The 20,088-nt window shown below is 38.7% G+C and overlaps 1 protein-coding gene across 3 annotated transcripts in view; it reads right to left on the bottom strand.

The window, feature by feature from the left end:
• Positions 1-17,061: 17,061 nt before the first annotated feature.
• The window catches only part of CCDC170 (coiled-coil domain containing 170), a 45,758-nt gene continuing 42,731 nt past the window's right edge, over positions 17,062-20,088 (bottom strand). For all 3 annotated transcript variants that reach the window (XM_086745406.1, XM_086745408.1, XM_086745407.1), the window contains one exon: positions 17,062-18,029. In XM_086745406.1, coding sequence (XP_086601532.1) covers positions 17,829-18,029 — 201 coding nt within the window. In that variant the 3' untranslated portion in view covers positions 17,062-17,828. The remainder of the gene's footprint in view (positions 18,030-20,088) is intronic.

Raw genomic sequence — 20,088 nt, 5'->3', positions numbered from 1 at the left:
CCCACTAATGAGCTCATGAAACGATGACCTGCAGATCAAAGATCCCACAGCTACATTTAGTGTTCCACAAAGAGGAGATTATCTTTGCTGTGCAGAACAATTTCTCTAGTCTTATTTAAAAAAAAAAAATTATAAATTGGGGGACTAATTTTGATTCATTTCTACATGAAGCATTTCAGCTAGAATTTTCCCAAAACACCTGCGTCAGTCATGCACCCCAGCATAAGGAGAAGTCAGATTTCAACTCAGACAGTTATAGTTTGACTACATTATAAGCATCTGAAAACAAAGTCCATAATAGGAAGTGTCAGGCAACTTTAATAATAGGTGGGGCTGATAGAACCACTTTATCATAGGGAAACACACTACATATGCAGAGAGATCAGCCATAAAATAACCTCCTTCCCGTTATTGCCCTGCAGATCCAGTAGCTCCCACACTTCAAGCCACTTGAATTTTGGCAGCCCAGTGACTTAACAGCCAGAAGCACAATTTCAAGCTGATGATAAAACATGAACCCCTCAAAACAACTCGTAACGGCTTTTCCAGCTTCTGATTTTCAATGGGCAAAATTAACAGTAGTTGTACGCTTGCTGCTACATTAAATGTTCTAAGCCGTCAGTTATTTCTGGAAATTTCTCCAAACCTAAACCTGTAGCTGATAGATTTTTTTTTCTGATGTACTCAATAAACACACTTTTAATCTAGACAATAGTTTTTATGCATTACTAAGAGTAAGGCACTTACTCATAGGTACTTCCCCAACCCAGTCCACAATGTAAAGACTATTTCGATGCCAATGGGTATTTCTGCATTTCTGCAACATGGAACTCCACAGGGAGCTGCACGCAATGTATTTTCCTTGGAGTACAGTAGATAAGCTGTCATTGCTGCTTTGGGAAAAGGGCACCCTATGTCTTACTGATTATTGCTCCAGGAGCCGGTTCTCCCAAAAACAGGCTGAAACTGGGTCCTGCTCTCATAGTCAAGAACACAAATGCACAATAGGTGCAGCACAGAAAAACCTACATCGACTCACTGTACATACAAATATAGACATGCAATTAAGTCACAACAGATATGAATCAAAACAGAAACAAACAAAAAATTAATTACCTACTTTGACAGATTCATACCTGCAGTCTTCTCATTTTAAAGCAAAAAGCCAGGAGAGAGAATATTCATATTTCTTGCCCATTTGGGTGGCTTCTTTGCACATGTTCCTGAATTTTCAGCTATGATGAGATCCGCTCATTGGCAGTCACCAAGAGGCTGATATGACCATGAAATGAGAAAACACAGTGGATGAAAAATAAGGTACTAGCACCACCGTTTGCTGAGGGCTGGAAAAACTAGCAGCAACTTTAAGAGACCATGTAGACCTGTTTCTGTAATGCTAGCTGCTTTTAAGTCACTTACCATTGCTGCTAGTGGAGATGCTTGAGCAAAACATGCTTTCAGCATTAATTACTTGCCAAGAAAATCTTAATGAAGTCCAGATGATGATTTTTATTCCCAGCACTATAAATCTTCATGTGTAGAAACAGTTTCATACAAGCGAGGTTTTTTTTTTTCAGTTATTTGAGTTAAACAAAAATACTACTGAGAGCTAACCCTGTACTGGAAGAGAGCACGCAGTGGCTGGCAGAGGTGGGCTGAAACAGTTTAAGACAGTGACTATGCCCCTGGAAAACACATATTTTGTTGTTGTCGCCCCTTGCCATGCCAACAGTAGGAAATAGGGGGTTTCTGCAAAGCGCCCCAGGGAGGGATGAGCTCTCCTCTGCCGGTGGGGCCCTGCCCCGCTGTCACATGGTGTTGCCATTTCTGCCTCCTGTTTCCTGAAGCAATTTAAATTTGCTTCTATGAGGAGGTCAGTGAAGCAGAAAAGTAGCACGAATCTTATTTAAGCATTTTAAAGGAGCATAGTCTGATTTTAAAAGATACTTGTTATGAAACAGATTTTGACACCTGTATTGCAAAGTGCAAATGGGATCAGAATTGAAGTAGGCTTTTAAAATCTTATTTACTTCTGCCTTCTCTGCTGTCTGCTAGTTTCATTTTGTTCCTTTCGAGCAAAAGATGTTGCTGTTACAGATGACAGCCTTCAAATCAATTCATGAAACGGGATGCATTAAACAGTTCACTGTTTCAAGAAAAAACTGCTGTGGAGAGGAAATACTTTAATGTGCGAGAAAAATAGCTCTACAATTACTATGTTTTTTACAAAATTAACAGAAACATTTCTATTGCATTAATATGTTGATAAACTTTTCTGTTATTGATATATTACTGTAGGCCCAAATGACCTAGTAAATGTCCTTTTTACCAAGTTTTTAAAGTGACATTTAAAAATCTTTACTTGGGTTCCACCTTTCCTTATTAAAAAAAAAAAAAACACATTAGATTTGGATCTGTAAAAAGGATAAAGAGCAAGAAAAAGCTATTCCATCTCATAATAACATTATCTGATATCTGTTCAATGCAAGGTAAGTTCAGGGATAGGGAAGAAAAACTGAACTGTATCTTCCTCTCCTTTTTAACTCTTTCCTGAAAAATATTTAGACTAGACTCACCACCTCGAGATTACTGTTCCAAATCTGAAGTTTAATTTCTTCCTCTGTCACGTCTTTCCACCAAGAGCACACTTTTATAATCTTAAAGCTTCAAAAACCAGATACTTGAGGCTACTGAGTGGGCTAAGGCCTGGGTACCAGTGTGGATTCTGGTTCCCCAGCATCTGAAGATCCCTAAACAATTTCTCACTGTCACATCCTCAGCTTACTTGGGTTAAGAAAGCCTCATCTACGTTTATTTTTATAATAGGCAGGACTGAAACGTAAAATGAGTGCATGTTAGGTGATACAGAACAAAGATGAGAAATCTTTAAAGAGAACTGTTCATTATGGCCTCCATTTGGCTGGTGTCACCCAGCATAACTCTGTAGAAATGAACAGAAGCCACTCTGATGTGCACAAGTTGAGGCCTTTGCATTAAATACACAAAAAGACACAGAAAAATATTTATGTTTTTATACATAGACACAATGAAAAAGGCAAGAAAGCACAAGTCATTTTTTTTCTAAATGTATTTTTTATAATCAGATAGTTTCAAGTGTTTTGTATCTTTATCCAACTTGTGCAGTTTCATAGCATCAAAATGGATTTAAAGCTATTGCCTTCTTTTCCTCAGGAATTTTCTCCACCACAGATTTCTCTCTCTTGTGTAATCACTTTTAAAGCCGCCTTAAAAACCATCTGTTTCTTGGCAAACTATTGTCAGGACTTGTCAGACTCCTTATTTTAAATATACAAAATGCATTTTCAAATTTTAGTATCATCCCATTTCTTTTGCTTCTATTGTCTGAGCAGTTATTCTGCTCTTAGATATTTCTGACTCAGAAATTGCATTCACACAATTCGAACCAATTCAAATCATAAAGAATTGCTGAACGCTTTCAATTATATGTTGATCTCACGTCCTCTCTGTGAATGGCCTTCATTTTCCTCAAAGTGTAGAAAAGTCCTCAAACCACATTTTTCATATATTTTCATAAATTTTTATCCACTGCCCCAAGTCACAGCTGACAGCCATATCTGTCAAAATCTTGAATCTTTCCTAAACTGATTGGTTTTTTGTATCATTGGTAAGTGTATTCAGACCTGACTTGTTTCAAATGTGGCCACGCTGTGCAGACAGCCAATAATCAGTCTCCCTGCTTTACGGTTTCACATATATATATATATTCTCCAACTAGGCAGGACACAAGTGAACATGGTATAGTGGCATATTTTTTATGTTTCTTCTTTCTAACTTTTCTTAGATTGTTTCTGTAGTTCTCCCTGTTCTTGAGCAACTACACTCTGACGGGCACAGGTTGCCCAGAGAGGTGGTAGAGGCCCCATCCCTGGAAACATTCAAGGCCAGGTTGGACGGGACTCTGAGCAACCTGGTCTGGTTGGAGATGTCCCTGCTCCTTGCAGGGGGGTTGGACCAGATGGCCTTTAAAGATCCCTTCCAACCCAAATTATTCTATGATTCTAAGTACTGCTAGTATATACTCATGTATGCATTCATAGCACGGTGTTACTATATAAACTGGTGAAAAATACCATCTTGTTTGTTTGGCAGCCTACAGGCATCAATATCGTCTCTACAGTAATGCTGACATTAATGAAGATTCTGCTCACAAATGAGCATATAAACCAGAAATACTTCTGTTGGTCTCCCGCTTCATGAGGCAACAGAAGTAGAAAATAAATCAAGCATAAAATCAGGATTTAACAAACTACAAAAAAAACCCTGTGTTTTCAAGCTGCTGAAACTGGCATGATTTGAGCAATGGAAGAATTAGCAGGCATTTTCAGTAATCATATTTATTTACAGGAATCATGTAAGCAGACATATTCATCAGTATTACTGGGGATTTTTGTGCAGTGCTTTCACACTGCATTTATGTAATTTATTCTGTGAGGCCACACATTAAATTTTCATCTCTATTAAAAGATTATTGTATCCTACCTTAAAGACAGAGTCAATCTTCAGTCCTGTAAGATCTTTGTAAAATCATGATGGTGGTTTTCACTTTTATTTGAAAGGGAGAGCATGGATGTAAAAAACATCATCCTTATGGAAGAAGTGACTGCAGAAAAAAGATGCCAGCGCTGTGCAAAGCAAGAGGACAAAAGACCTGGCTTAAGACCCCCGCAGCTTAGCAGGGGAAGCAGCTTCACTCTTCCAAATAAAGAACGTGCATTTCTGGTGCTCCGTAAAAGAAAAATGGATGTGAAAAGAATAAACACATCATTTTACCTATTAAGACAGAACAGCTAGCTTGTGGGATGGTTTTACTGAGATCTGTGGGTTCCTTGAACTTCTACAAAAACAAGAGCTGTGTGCATCTCGAAATGCTGGTATGAGGAATGCTTCAGACACCCAGTACTGCCTCGGGGCAGCCGTGCCATGGAGATATTTCGGTCAGCGTGGCGATGCAACCAGCTGAGCTAACTCTGGAGTCAAACATGTGTCCAGCTGACAGTATTGCAGGCAAGTGTGTTTAGAGGATGTTTTTTTAAAAATTATTTTCTTAAAAGGGATATAAGCAAGCCGGTGATAAATCAATCAACTCCTAACCAAGACCATGAGGGAATTTCTTCATACTGATGAATTATGCCTGCACAAACTTCCTTGTGTAGGAAAGTTACTCTACAGCTGACCCCGCCTGTGGCACCCAGCACTGGCCCTTTCCCTCACCCACGAGCGAGTATCGATCGGCTCTGCTGCGGCAGGTCACACAGTGACGTTTGCTAGGCCAGCTCTCCCGAGAGAATTAAACCAGTTTAAAATCTTCCCAAATTTAGGTAAATAAAAAGCTGTTAAAGTTTTATTCCACAATCTGAAATGTAAATCTTTACAAAAAATAGTCGCCTGTATTAGGAACAGTCTCCATAATCCCCTTTTCACTCCTGTCAGTTTTGTTCAGCCAGTTTTACTGTTGGGAAGAGTCGTTTGACTAAAGTAAAAGTAAACAACATTTTAAGGGGATTAAACCATGCCATTTTATTTAAACCAAATTCGTGGCTGTCAAGATACCCAAAGACCCCTTGATGCACAGAAACTATCACTAGGAAAGTTGATATTAATATTTCTACTATGAAATTTCATTAAAGGTTTTGTAATTGATGTGCAACAGATGCATCTATGAAAATAGTGTATTTTCCTTTCAAAACAACAAATGAGCGTGTGGCTGCCCAGGTCACTTCAGTTTGTGTACTGACAGACTGGGTTTTCAGTAGTTGACCTTTATCAGATTGGATAAGTGACAGCCATTTGGTCGGTCATTCTGTTAAAGGTAAATGTGTATTTCTTGGCCCCAAAATAAAAATGTTAATTGGTCAACAGTATATCAGGCCCTGTTTCAGTTCAATACCCTTTTGTTGTTGTTGCTAGAATCAAGTTTCTTTATCTCGGTATTTAGCCAAATTACTAACAATAAAATTAAAGTAAATTTAAATCAATAATTGCATTCAGAAAATTTATATGAAAGCTATAAATAGAACTCAGTGCTGTGGACTGTTTCCAACAGGGACTAAAAAATGCAGGCTACCCAAAGTTTCTACTCTGCTAATAACAGGGCTCTTCTCATCAATGCCCGCATTTTCTTAGCGCAAGGAACGAGACTCCACAACTGAACTCTTTTTGATGCCTACATTGATACAGAACATAGTTTGATGTTTTCACCAGGTTAAATTCACCTGGCCTTAACAGGGCAAATTCCGATACCCTTGCACGCAAGGGCCTGCACACCTTCAGCTCTTCAGGATGTTGCTCTTCCCAGGGGTACACGCACTGATCTAAACCAAATGGCAGTGGAAGAAGCAGCTAGTTGATAGATCATGTAAAATATGCCAATCCTCTAGTTCTGTGATAGCGACCAACTCCTTGCATTAGTTCAGCAGCCTTTTGAAGCACCGCCTGAGCGTCCTCAGGAGTACGGCACGAGACTGTTAGGCAACAGCCTCCAAGTCTCACTACACGATAGCGACCACGGCGGTAGCATTTTGTCTCCCGATTCTTTTGGCTGTTCTTTATTTATACAGTCAATATTTTCCCATCAGTTGTTTTGAATCTGTGTTGTGTCACTGACAACTGCTGCCTTCTTCGTAAATAATAGCATCATGTCGACTTTGAACCTGTCAGCCAGTTTATTTGAGCTGAAAATTTCCACAAATGTGTGGATTGTCTCTGAAAGCATCAGGCAAAAGAATGCTCAGGCATTTTCCTACACAGCTAAATCCTAAATTGTATTATGCACTGGCATTCATCATTCTATGTTATTTCTTATATTATTAGCATGTTTTCCTGTTTCACAATAGCTCTTCACACTAGCCCAGCCAGTAAGACAGGACATCTGTGGTAAGTACTCGTTTTAGTTTCCTGCTAGTACCAGGTAACAGACTAAAACATACAAGTACTCATATAATGTAGTATGTTAAAGAAACTCCATCTGAAAATCTAAAGGAGTTTGTATTTCACTTATTTTGGACTACCCAGATTTCTGAGCAAAGGGAAGAACACTTAGAAGCCATTAAATAAGAAATTCCATGCTAGCCAATTTAAATTATTGCTAGAATAAAATTTCCTTCCTTTTTAATTTGTCAGCTTGTTTTGTGGCTCTTAAAAAGCTGAAGTGTTACTCTGTTATGGGTAAGACTGTAAAAATAACTATAAATAAAACACTGAACTACAGCTGCTAACTGCAAACCTGAGGATAGAAACAATATGGCAAAATACAGCTTTAGCTAGTTATATTTTTAAAAATATTACCAACCTTAGATAGATGTCTAAGACATAATTATGCACTGCTGGATGGAAAAAAAAACCTGAAATCCATCTACTCCTGTCCCTTTCTTGCGACGGGAATGTTCAGATTCTCTCCAGCTGTGTACACATCTGTCCCACTGATAGGTCTGTCACATCTTGATCGCAGGCACTACCACACGATCACGTGACAGATTTTTCCAGCCTAATGACCATTTTGGTAAACAAACCCCTCCTTTTCTGTCTGGTAGTTACTGGCCTACCAGTACACTCTTTACCAACCTTTCTGCAAGCTGTAACCATTCCTCTACTACTAGTCTTTTAAAGAGAAACAAAAATTGACCATTACTAAACTAATTGCCTTCAATGGGAGGATGAAAGCACCACAAATTACTGAAAAATGTAATTTGTTTCAAGTAGGCATTTTACCTGGATTTCAGGAATAATAAAACACCATATGATTGATTTTACATGTGAATTGACAAAAACTGAGTTAGATATGGCAAACATCACCTTATCCTGTTGGCTGACCACACACTACACTCTCCTGACTGGGAATCATGGCCTATTGATGTCTATCAATGACCGTCATATGACTGGATGTATATAAGGAATATACATTATATCCCCGCAGAGGCTTCTTATATTTGGGTGGGTCTTCCACACCAGCATCACTTTATCACTTTGGAATCTGGTCCCATTCCCTCACTGCACACCTCTATGCCACCAGCATCCTGATCCCTCAGGCCAACTCTTCTTACCCATCCCTCAGTTCTTAGAGGAACCATCTTCTCTTACCTCCTGCTTGCTGATACTTCAGGGCTCTTACAACTCTTCTTTTTTATAGATGTATTTTAGGGTGAAAGATGTAACCCCTTCTTTAAGTGGAACATGTTGGGCCTTTTGTTTTTCTTTTTTTTCCAGAGCTCATATATTAAAATTATGTTGGTTTTCCTGTGGAATGGTGAAAACCAACATGCCCAGCTGGCGAATTATTGGTAAGCTTCCAGGAGAGTCAAAACTAAATATATTCTGAGGTAATCAGAAGATCTGGGATTTTGATATTTTGACTACCCTTAAATATAAATTCAAAGTCCCCTAGCATAGGTTACAAGCAGGTTGGTCCAGTTAAGACCATCCCGTGCCAGGAATTTTTCTCTTCTTTGCCAGCCTGTCCTGCAGCAGCACTGGCCTGGCAGGAGCAAGGTTCGCCTGCGCTGCCCAGCCCAGCAATGCCCTCCTGACATCACTGAGCATCTTCCCCTTCTCTCCAGAGATCAGGTCTCCTTGCCTTTCACCTGTCCAAATGCATTTACCTTTTATTCCCTCATGCTCCTCTTCTGGATCTTTTACACCTGGCTGCTTGGTCCATTTTCATTAATTGGTCATTAATTGTTGCCTGAATTAACCCCTTCTTTACTGGATGTGGGTTGTAGACTCCACTGTGAAATGTAAACTTGCTTCTGCTTCCTTCAAGGGCACTTCTGCATGTAAATATGAAGTTTTCCAAAATTTTCTGAAGACTGTTTTCTGATTTAAGAATGCCTGTCACTTTTTTTCTGACATTCGTATTGGAACTCCTTATATAAGGTTGTACTCATTGCAGATGTGTCGCAGACTCTTTACACTTACCAATGCTTACCCAGTTACTGTTTACGTGCTATGGAACTCATCAACACATATTGGCTTTTTTAGAAATTATATTTCTCTGTCATTTGGGGTCCAGTTTCTTGCCTGTGACAAAATCCCCCTTTTCACTAAACTGTGAATCCTGTTTTAGTTTTCTTCTCTTAGAAGCATAAATTGCTTTTTTTTTTTTTTTAACAAACTGGACTTTACTATATCTCCTGTTTATATTTCTAATTCCTCTGGGTCTATTGATATTGATACACAGCCTCTGTTTAGGATTATTTACAAGTATTTGTGACAATGCTATTCAGATATTTTATGAGGGAGAGTGAAAGCAATATCAAAACTGCTAAATCCTATTCCTGCACAATTCCAATCCCCTTTCTACACAGTCTACAAAACAGACTGGAGTTTAAGCGATGGCATTCAGACTGCACCTGACTTGAACTGCTTTCCTGTGCTTCATCGAGAAACACGTCTTGTTTCGGTGAAGGAAACGTAGTTCCTTTAGCAGTTGTTAAATTTGAGGTTTTACTGGCCTGCAGGAAGATCTGTGCTCTGTAATAATTTCACATCAGGGAATGCAGCTGAAGTGTGAGCCCAGGAAAAGCAGTGAAGGATTTGGTCCAGGCGCCATGCAGATATGTGGCTCGGCACCAGGGCACAGAGGATGCAGCGATCCATCCGCCTGGTGCTTTGCTGCATTTTTCAGCAAGTTACTTCACTTTCTTGTAGTTTCGCTGTCTGTAAAGACAGAAACAATGGGCCAGCAGTCCTTTGTCCAGCACTTCAAGATCCTGCCATAGAAAGTACTATGTCAGAGCACAGTCTTATTATTAATAATTAATAAATCACAAGTAATTATTAATTATTTCTTTTACTGAAATTTAATATAGCTTAATTATATTTGTACCTATTAGTAAGTTATCGTTAAAACATTTGCAAAGAAAGGTGTTTATTGGAAATAAGCCAGCATTATCATCACCAGTATGACTATTATTTTGTGGACAGCACACTGTGTATATTCTATTCACCACATCGTGCTAGTTTTCTATCCTGACACTTTTCTTCACAATGTTAATTCAATTTACATATGGGTAATGGCACTAAACCTGCACTTAAGGTCTACAGGACAGGCACCAATTAAGGGAGTACATTACCATGGTGTTCATTAGTTAGAGAATTGCTCTCCCAGTAGGTTCTCAAAAAGTAATCAAGGTGGTTAAAAGGAAAATATTGGCAAGTCCCTTGTAAACCTTTCTTCTTCTCCAGGAACAAAATTCCAGCTTCCCGAAGCCCAAGAAGAAATGGTAGAGGCTTGGGCAGTTGCGCTGCTGCTGCAATTTTTTACTCTTATTTTTATAAAAGATCTGAATGCTATCATAAGAAAGCTTTTTCTGTTTAACCTTGAATAATGAGATCATTAACCTGTGCCTAGCTGAGAAACAGCAGAGTGGTAGAGCCAAAGGAAGGGTTAACTTCTGACTACAACTCTAAGACAAGCATAGTCTTCTTTGTGAAATATTCATTTAAAGTGTACTGTATTCAGAAATTTATTCTCCAAGTCTTCCCTTTTCACCACTGAAAGTGTGTGGTCATCTGTAAGAGACTTTTCAGAACAGCTTAAGCAATGATTCTTCTAACATTAAAAGACTGCAGTTTTGGGGATGTGAAAATTACAATCTGTCTTAGAAAGAAATGTCATTACAGTTTATTGTAAGCTAAAAGCAAAACTAGAACAAAATAACATTGAACGATATTTCCAAATTTTTCCAGAGAAAAAATTCAACAAATTATACAGAGTCCTACATGTAACCAAGTATAAAATCATAATATTCTAGTGCTTCATCTACAAAAATTATAAAGAACTTTCTAAAGGTGGGTGGGCAACAGTACTTACTTTCCTTTTATACACAGAATAAAAATTTCGGTGCTTAACCTTCACCGAACTGAAGCCTTGGACCATAGAGCAGAAAGGAATGTTCTCTTATTATTAAAAAAAATACATTTTTCTCTGGAAAAAAAAAAACCCAGCTTGCAAATGTATTTTGGGCATTTAACTATAACAGAAACAAAGGCCAACATACATAAAAACCCCATATTCTTCCACATTCTAAAATGTAAATTGTGATGTTCACAGAGTTTTGCAGAATCTGATTTATACAAGTTCTAAGTCATAAAACATATTTGTAACTAAATAGCTGGCAAACTTGCAGGATTGTGGCAGAGGTGAACTATCTAGTTAACTAGAGCACTGGGATTTGTGAAATGGAACAATAAAATATTTGACATTTGAGAAATTTTTGTCTTCAAAACAGGAGTGTAAATAGTAATTTTATGTTGTGTGAACTACACCATTAATGCTGTTAAGGATGTGTGGTAATCACCAGTAATTTTTTCTTTCAGCCGAAGATGGGTAGCCTCACCGAGACACCGGCCACAAGTCAAATGCGAAGTCTTTATGCTCTTACTTCTCCACACCTTCTCCAACCACTGGAACAGGAAGGGTTGAGGATTCTTCAATTGGGAAAAGTGACTTTTCTTCATGATAACTCTTTTTCATGGAAAAGGCTACCTTCTAAACATGTTGCAGTTTTCCAAATAGAAGGAAATGTCATTACAGTTTATTGTAAGCTAAAAGCAAAACTAGAAAAAAAAATAGCATTGAATTATATTTCCAAATGTTTCTTTCCAAATTTTTTACTCTAGCCTGAATTTCTCCAAATTGCCAGATCTTTATTTATAGATATAGGCAAATTATGGGTTTTCCATTAGTCTTGTTCTTAGGCAGGACTGAACCATTTTGGCTTGAATTTTCAGATGAATACATTCTGTCAGCTGGCATGGAAGACTTCACTCCTCCTGTAAATAAAAGCAAAGCATCACATTGCATTACAGGCAATGATACTACTGCTACTGACACACACATAAACTTAACTCCCAAACCAGACAATAATTTCTTAGGAAAACCACAGAGGGAACATTTTTTGAGAAATAAAACCTCTTCTTTGACTTTCTCTCTCTGTGGAGAACTATATTAGAAGTATTTTTAATCATACTGCTTAAGAATAAAAAAGCTGTTGTAAAAAAATGTTATCCTAACCGGGGGGATTTTGGATCTGTGTCACTTTGTGGTGCAGGCACTGCCATCTGTACAGCTTCATGAGAGGGAAAGGAACTTGTCCACCTTGATTCAAAAACCAGCTGGGCAGCAGTCCTCGGGCACTTCCTCAGCCCTGTCTCCTGCTTCAGCTTCCCTTTTTCCCTTTACATCACAGGCAGATTCCCAAGAGCAATTAGCTCCTCTTGTTTCTATCCTGAAGCTCATCCACAAGTCAGAATTTTAGAAGGCCTTGCAGTCAAGATTTATCACCAGAGAATTATTCTGCACAACTCTGAACCCATCGTATTTTTTTCTGTTTAGGTCATTAGTCTAAATTCATCTCTGTTTACTGGTTGCCCTTTCAAATATTTATTATTTTATGATTCCCGTGCTCTGCATGGCCTGCTGTCTCAAACTGTTGAGTTGAATGGTTGCTAACAGTAAAAAAGGGAAGTAATCTTCAAGCATGTTTTTAGCCACTTCAGTCAATCCGTTTTAACTCTGTGACTTTGTGAAATGCATCTCAAACACTCTCTGTCCCCACCTCCTTCCACAAACCCTCAGGCAGATAAATGCAATCAATAAATGCTCAGGTTTGGATCCCTAAATGTTACGTGAGTCACATTATCTCTCCATTCCTGCTGGACGCTCCCCAGAACTGTTGTCTACCTTCTGTTCAACTGTTCTCAAGCCGTATTCTCCACGGCAGCCAGACCTAGCTAATGGTGTCACATGCTGAAGTAACACCACAGAATTATTTTTCTAAATGTCTGCAATACCAAATGATATCAAAATGATTAGGCATCAATATTAGTGTGATAATAGCACTAGTCTAGCACTTTTCTGCGCAGCAGTCCTGACTTGTGCTGATCTCCAAGGAAAGCTCTAAGGGACTCTTGCACCATAACCCGCAGGATAACCCGCATAACACTGCGTCTTGGTGCCTGCCGAAGTCCGCGCAAAGCTGCAAAGGTTCGATTGCACCCTGGCCAGAGGTGAGGTGCGTGGCTCCGGGGGAGGCTGCCCGGGCTGAGGAACAGAAAGCAGCAGCAGAGCAAGAGCGTGGACAGATTTCTCCAGCAGCCCAACGCGACCCGGCTGACACCGGGGCTCCCTGCAAAGGACAGGCTTGAAACCTCACTGGATGAAGAACAGGGCTGGCCACCGAGATTTTGCTGCAGGTAAGCGATCTGCAAAAGATCAGGGTGAGAAAGATATTGTTAGTGACAGCAAGTTTAACAGAGCATGTGGAGGCTAAGAAAAAACAACAAATGACTTCAAAGAAAGCTCTGAGAGCTGCCTGCCACATTTCTGCTTGTCCTTTGGGATGCCTGTTGGGTTAATTGTCTCTGACCGCTACCAAGTGCAAGAAGCTGGTCAGCGTGGCTGCCCATATCGATTTATACTGCTACTTTATAGTTTATATGGCATACTTTTACACTGTTACTGCAGTATGAAAGATACACAGACAAAATGCTTTGAAATATTTGTGTTAGTGCTTCTCACTTCTTCGCTGTCCCAGCTGGAGCCCAAGAGGAGCCTGGCCGTCAGTCGAAGCGCAGGTTACAGACTGCAGACACTCTTCCCTCTGCCCAGATGCGCAGCCCCCTTTACAAGGCTCCCCTTAACACCCCGCCACAGCCTGTAGAGCCGCTGTGGTCACACTTCTCCTCACCCTAAAAAACACGACCAGCCGAGGAAAGGGCTGAGTCAGCGCTGCTGGCGTGTCGCTGCCTTTCTAGCAGCAGCAGGATGGGTCTTCCAGCATCCCACAGCTACCACCACATTTGTTGTGTAATCAGAGCTCCCAGCGCATGGCCTGACCAGCAGCACGGCATCCCGGCTGGCCAGGGACATTGTCACAGCTGGTTTCTCTACATGGGACTACTTGGAAGTTAGCAGTTTGGACTCCATTTGCTCACGCTGCAATCATCTTTTTCTTGTTTTGCCTACTTACCAAAAGTGTAAGTAATTACAGAGGAAAAAAATAAGAAAACATAACTCTTTTATTTATTGCTTTCTAAAAAGAAGTGTTCTTCTTTGTCTCATGGTTCATTAGCCGACACTAAAACTGTCAGAAAAGTTGTCTATTTTGTTCAAGCAAATTGTCTTGGTTTGTAGATCTTTTACTTCTGACTCAGTTGTTTCTGCATAATTATGAGTACAGTCTAAAAAACTCATCCTCCTTTTCTTCCAGAAAAAAAAAGCAGCATTGCTGTGTTTTGACATGAAGAACAAAGCAATCCTAGGTCTTCCACTTGAAAAGGCTTATGTTTGAACATTCTTTCCAATTTCTATCCTGGCAAAGTATCCTTTTTTCCTATTTTCCACATAGTTAACTAATTTTGTTTTCTGTGCTTCCGTAACATCAGAGATCCCTTTTCTCTAAATTAATAGATAATTTCACTTCATTTTATTCCATTCTTCTTCCTTTTTCTCTTTAATGGTCAAGAGAAATGGTTACCATCTGTAGTCTTAAAAAATACTTCTATTTCATATGAAAAAGTTCAGAAGAATACATGATCCAGTAGTCTTTTTCTCTAGAAATGTGCCTGATTTCCCCATCTGCTTTTTTTTTTTTTAATTTAAAATCTGTTGTGAGTTGGGTCACCCATATTCGCCCTCCCCTGCACCATCATAGTGTGCAAAAAAATCCAGTAACTGAACCACCCTAGGAAAACGTGGGTGATGCACACATCATCCACAGAAGGAAAATGTGGAAAAGCAAACAAACTGCTGTATACAGGAACAATAAACTCTAGAGCAACGTAAGTCAAAGAGTAATTCAATGAGATCTGGCTTTATGCTTCCTAATTCTAATTCAGCTTTTGCACTTAATTTATTTAAGGAATCATGGTTATGCTGCGCTAATTCCTGTGTTTCGAAGAATGTATTATCAACAACGTGCTGCATAGATGAAAATTCCGTTGCATACATTTTAATACACTCATAACGTTATAATACTCATTTTTATATTTGCATTGTGATTTTATTAGTACAGTGTTTATGGCATGTGAATTATTTCATTTCAATATCTACAATTGCCTTTTTTTAACACTGCCAAGCTGAAATAATAAAGTTGTCTTCTTTGGAGCTGGTTCAGCTATTATTTGCAGAAAAAAAAATTCCAGCCCTGTAACTGTACCATTATGTGATTTCACACATAATTACTTTTAATATGTATTCTGTTGATAAATCAAGAATCCTTTGCCACAATAAAAGGGTAATTATGAACAGATAGCAAACTCTTAGTCCCATATCTTTTATTAATACAAACAAACTTAGTAAAAATAATCTTCTGAAAGAGGGATGTCTGTTGACACAGCCTTACATACACTTTCAGGCTTCTATCAGATCTGTCTTGAGTTGAACACATCCTGTTTAAAAAAGAAGGAAAAGTTTGAAACACATGTTGAAAACATTCATAAGCCTGGTTTTGGTTTTTTTTTTTCCCAAAAGGAAGACTAAGTTCAATGCTGTATGAAACAAACCTTAAAAAAAGATTGCATGTCAATTTAAACTTTATTCTGGGGTTAATTAAATTACATGGGCCAAAAATCACCTGAACTTTGTTCATGTCAAATCACTTCTTTACTTTTTTTTTTTTTTTTTTTTGTATTTGCTTTGGCTAAATGAACAAAGATGTCTGTACTCTTCCAAAAGTAAAGCAAATACAGGAAATATTAATAGTCATCTAAGATGTCATATTCCTTGATTAACATTAGCATTAATGTTTAAAAAAATACAGATCCATTGTGTTAAAAAAGAGGCATTAGAAAACCCTTATTCTACTTTCTATTGGCGTAACACACGAGACAGTAGTCAAGCTTTGCTACCAGCTCCAGATGAAAACCTGCCTCCTCTGAAGTAATTTGAAGAACTTTGTTCGTGGCTTCTGTGGGGTGCCACGGCTGGTCACGGGGCAGCAGGAGACAGCACTGTTGAGCATGGCAGGAGATTTTAAGTCTCCTGGCAGACATTAGGAAATCATTTCACAACCATAAAATACAGCCAAATATGCATACTTACTTTATGACGGCACTCTCAGAGACTATTTCTTAAAGTTATGAATGTATGATCTGGGCTGAGTGGACCTAATTTTGTAATGTGGTTTATTTAATTTGCAGAATATGGTAAAATACGCTTTGTATAATTATTTATTAATGTGGATGAAGAAACCAGGTTTTGTTGTTTAGTATAACTCCAGCAAAAGTGCCTAAAGAACCAGCAAAACACAAGCTGAAACTACTTGTATTATCTCACAAAGAATTAGAAAATTATGACATCCTTTTCCACCCTCTAAATTCCCAACCAACATATCATGCCTAAAAATATTTACATTTCAATCTTTTATTTTACTTTTAAATTGTGGTGTTTTCCTAAGTTTAAGTCTATATAATTTATTACTTTTTCCTTTATTCCATTTATTAAACTTTACCTGAAAAAAAAATTTTCTACACTATAAAATAAGAAAAGAAATTTATTTTAATCCAGGTAGTCACAGGAGGATAAGAATATATGATTTACCATGTCTCCTCAAATGACTGATTTTGCAAAAGCCTGCGTGGTTTTTTTTTGGTTTTTACTAACAAGTCACTTGGAAATGATTCTTCAGAGGCAAGTAAAATAAAAGCAATCTATAACACTGAGTCCCTAGCCAGACACCAAAATTACCACACTTACTTGAAAAAGTCTCATTTTTCTCAAAATAGCATGCTCAGTTTTAGTGAGTGGGTTATCATTTGCTTGAGATACTGTAGAAAGTCCACAATGGTCAGACATAAGTAAGTGTTCTACTGTTCTATGTATACATATAAAACACATAATGGAAAGAGACAACTAAAAAATACAGAACCATGTTTGAGTGTGCTATTAAAACAGGTTTATTGTTCAGTTAAAAAAAAAAAAAATCAAGCAGATTTTATGATTAAAAGGTGATTTGGGATACCTCATCATTACTTTGCTGAAAATAAAGACTTTATTAGTTCAACTATTCTCTGTAATGGATAATCATTTAAAAATAACTTTTTATTAACTCAGAAGAATTGCCACTTATTTGGCCTATGGATTAATTGCCCAAGGAATACAGCAGATAGAAGAAAAAATTTCAAGGCATCATGACCAAGGGCAACATGCAATTTTACCAAATATATCTACACCAGGCACATGACTGAACCCTGTGAAAGAGCCTTTGCTGAAAAAGCATAACTTTTTGTTTTGGCACAAGAGCAGACTAAGGAAAAGAACAGAAGAAAAAAAGTCCCTTGTTCAAAAATTGTGATAGTCCTTTAACTTCCAGCTAACTGTCTTGAAGCTAAAGTTCTTATGCATAAAAATGCAGAGAGAGGTCTCATTTTGGAAGAGGAATAGCAGTGGGACAACCTCCACTTTATTTCTTCCCTGTCACCAAGAAGTAGAGCACAAGGAATGTCACTGAAGCTGACATTTATTAGCAAGTACTTCCCAAAACTGTGAACTGACCTTGGGTGACCCATGCCTTCAGTGCCTCTGAAGTGAAACTGGAGGGCTATACATTGGTCACATATTGCCTGTCATTCTCATAACTGAAGTACTATGCTGCCCAGGGATTTTCTGTTTGCTGGCTTTAGTTTATCCATTTGGCTCGGTCTCCCTACCGAAACACTAAGAATCAGCCCAAGTCTGTATCTGTGGAGTAGGGAAATGAAATGGATATCTGCTTTCTAGGCATGTCTAGCAGGTAGGGAAGCACAAAAGAAAATTTCACTTTGTTCTGTCTCCTTACAAACCGTCTGTTTCAGTGAAAAAGCCATATGTTTCCTTGCGAGTGTTCTCCTGCTGCCCTTGCCACATCTTTGAGGCAGACACAGGGGAAGTAGTGGTGCTGATGAGCGTGAATCAACCCTTCAAGACGAGTAATGATTTCATAGTCAGGAAGAGCCAGGCTGGCAATGTTGAGGCCCAGCATCCGCGAGACCACCTCTCGGAAGTCTGCCAGCTGCAAGAGCAAACAGAAAGGATTTACTAATACCTTAGATATCAAGCAAAGGAGATGCCTGGAGAAACATACACATATATGCATACATACAAACACAACCATTTGTATTAACAGTGCAAAACAGGAATTTCTGCGGATGTTCAATACAGAGAGCTGAAGAGGGTGGAAATAGCCTTTTGGGGCACGCATCAAACAACAAAACAAGTAAACAGCTGAGGTGCTACAGATCTTGAGCAGAAAACACAGTTTCAAGTGTTCTTTAGTATCCTTCACAGGCATATCTTCCCTGCTGACTCAACAGCAAAAACTGATGGGAAGAGGATGTTCCAAAAGACAGAAGAGGAGTTGTACTTCAGCTAGATGACTGCAAACTATACAAACAAGTGGAAACTCTGGTGGGTGCACCCCACAGTGTAGGCCAGGTGCTGGTCCTGACCTCAAGGTCCTGACCACTGCCTGTCACTGCTGCCCTCCACCCTGCATTTTCTTGTGGAAACCACAGCAGAAAGGAGGAAGTTAGAAGAAAGGTGGAGGTTTGGCACATCCTTTGGTCTGACTTTGACTTGGAATCAAGATGCAGCCAAAATTCAAGATGCAGCCTGGGAAATGCTCATTTTTCTTCTGTGCATAGCTGATAAAAATGTATCATAGGAAGGGTATTTGTCAAAGAAACTAAAGAAACCAGCTTTCTCTCTGCAGTTCTAAACAGACAGACATCCACAAGCAATTGTCATTATTAGTGACCCTGCCAGCAAATAGATTGAAAACTTAACATGAATGCTGATTTACTCTTCTCTACTCATGATACGGATCATTATAAGTCAAACTTCAATTCCTTTTCAATGGTCAATGCATTACACAGCCCAAATGACCAATGCCTTAATATCTCTTATAATCAACACACAAATAAAAGAGGAAAATGTTCCTATTTGAGGAAATATGTTTATCTTGCTATCTATTTGAATGCCAAGACCCCCATTCCCAAGCATGACAGAGACTCAAAATGTCACAGAAACATCAAAACCATCAAGAAGCCAGACTTGTGCTCTGGTGTGACAGCACCCTCACTGCACCAATCATGCTGACGGCTAATGGTAAGGAGGAGATAAACGCACTCCTGTAATATGTGTCCATCCCCAAGAATAATGTAGAGAACTCTAAAGAAGTTATAACGTCTATGAGGCAAGCTGCAAAAACCCTTAAAGCAAGGTCTCAGTTCCAAGACTTTGCCAAAGATGGATTGTTTCATCCCAGTACAAACCCTAAGGAGCTGCCATCAGTTCAGAAAAACAAATATGGAAATCAAGACAGAATAGGGCAGAAGGACTTGAGAATTCAGTCCCAGCTATCTGTCTTACCAAGGCAGTGCAATGTCTTGGATAAAATGTTGGAACAACGTAAACACCAAAACCACCCAAGTTCCGATACATTCTCTTCAACACCAAGTTGGGAGGTCACTGAATGGGGCTTTGGCAGAGTGCTAGGCAAGTACAATTTTGCAGAAGCTAAAGATTTTTTCAAAACATCTGGATCACAGACAGAATGAGTGGGCAGCAGAGATGGAATTTGTTTCCATGCAGACTTTATGTTAAAAGACAAAGGCAGCCCCCTGCAATTAAACCCCTACAAGATGCGTATACAGCAAACCCAACTGATCTCCTGGGAACACATTAGGGTCTGAGCTTTGCACCAAATTTCTTGCTCTCATACTGCAAGCTGTTCAACTTAATTATGGCAGCTGTGAGTAAACAAAACTGCACTACAACCATGTATCAAATGCAATCAAATTAAATTTACTGCACTGACACAGATCATTGATCCAACAGAATTTTGCCAGAGGGAACAGATACAAATTAAAATGTACACACAGTCATCTTACTCTTTATTTCTGATGGGAAAAGAAGGTCATAACTATACTGAATGGACAATAAATATGTTAAGAATTCAATAGTTTTCAACAGCAAATAACCTAAACTGGAAAGCACACAGAGTCCTTAAAGAAATCCTTTAAGCCATTCATTTATGTGAACTTTGAGGATTTATTTTTCCATTTTAATGA

This window comes from Chlamydotis macqueenii, chromosome 3, assembly GCF_036417535.1.
Source record: "Chlamydotis macqueenii isolate bChlMac1 chromosome 3, bChlMac1.mat, whole genome shotgun sequence".
In the NCBI taxonomy this organism is placed as follows: domain Eukaryota; kingdom Metazoa; phylum Chordata; class Aves; order Otidiformes; family Otididae; genus Chlamydotis; species Chlamydotis macqueenii.
This window is presented reverse-complemented; position numbering and strand designations above follow the sequence as displayed.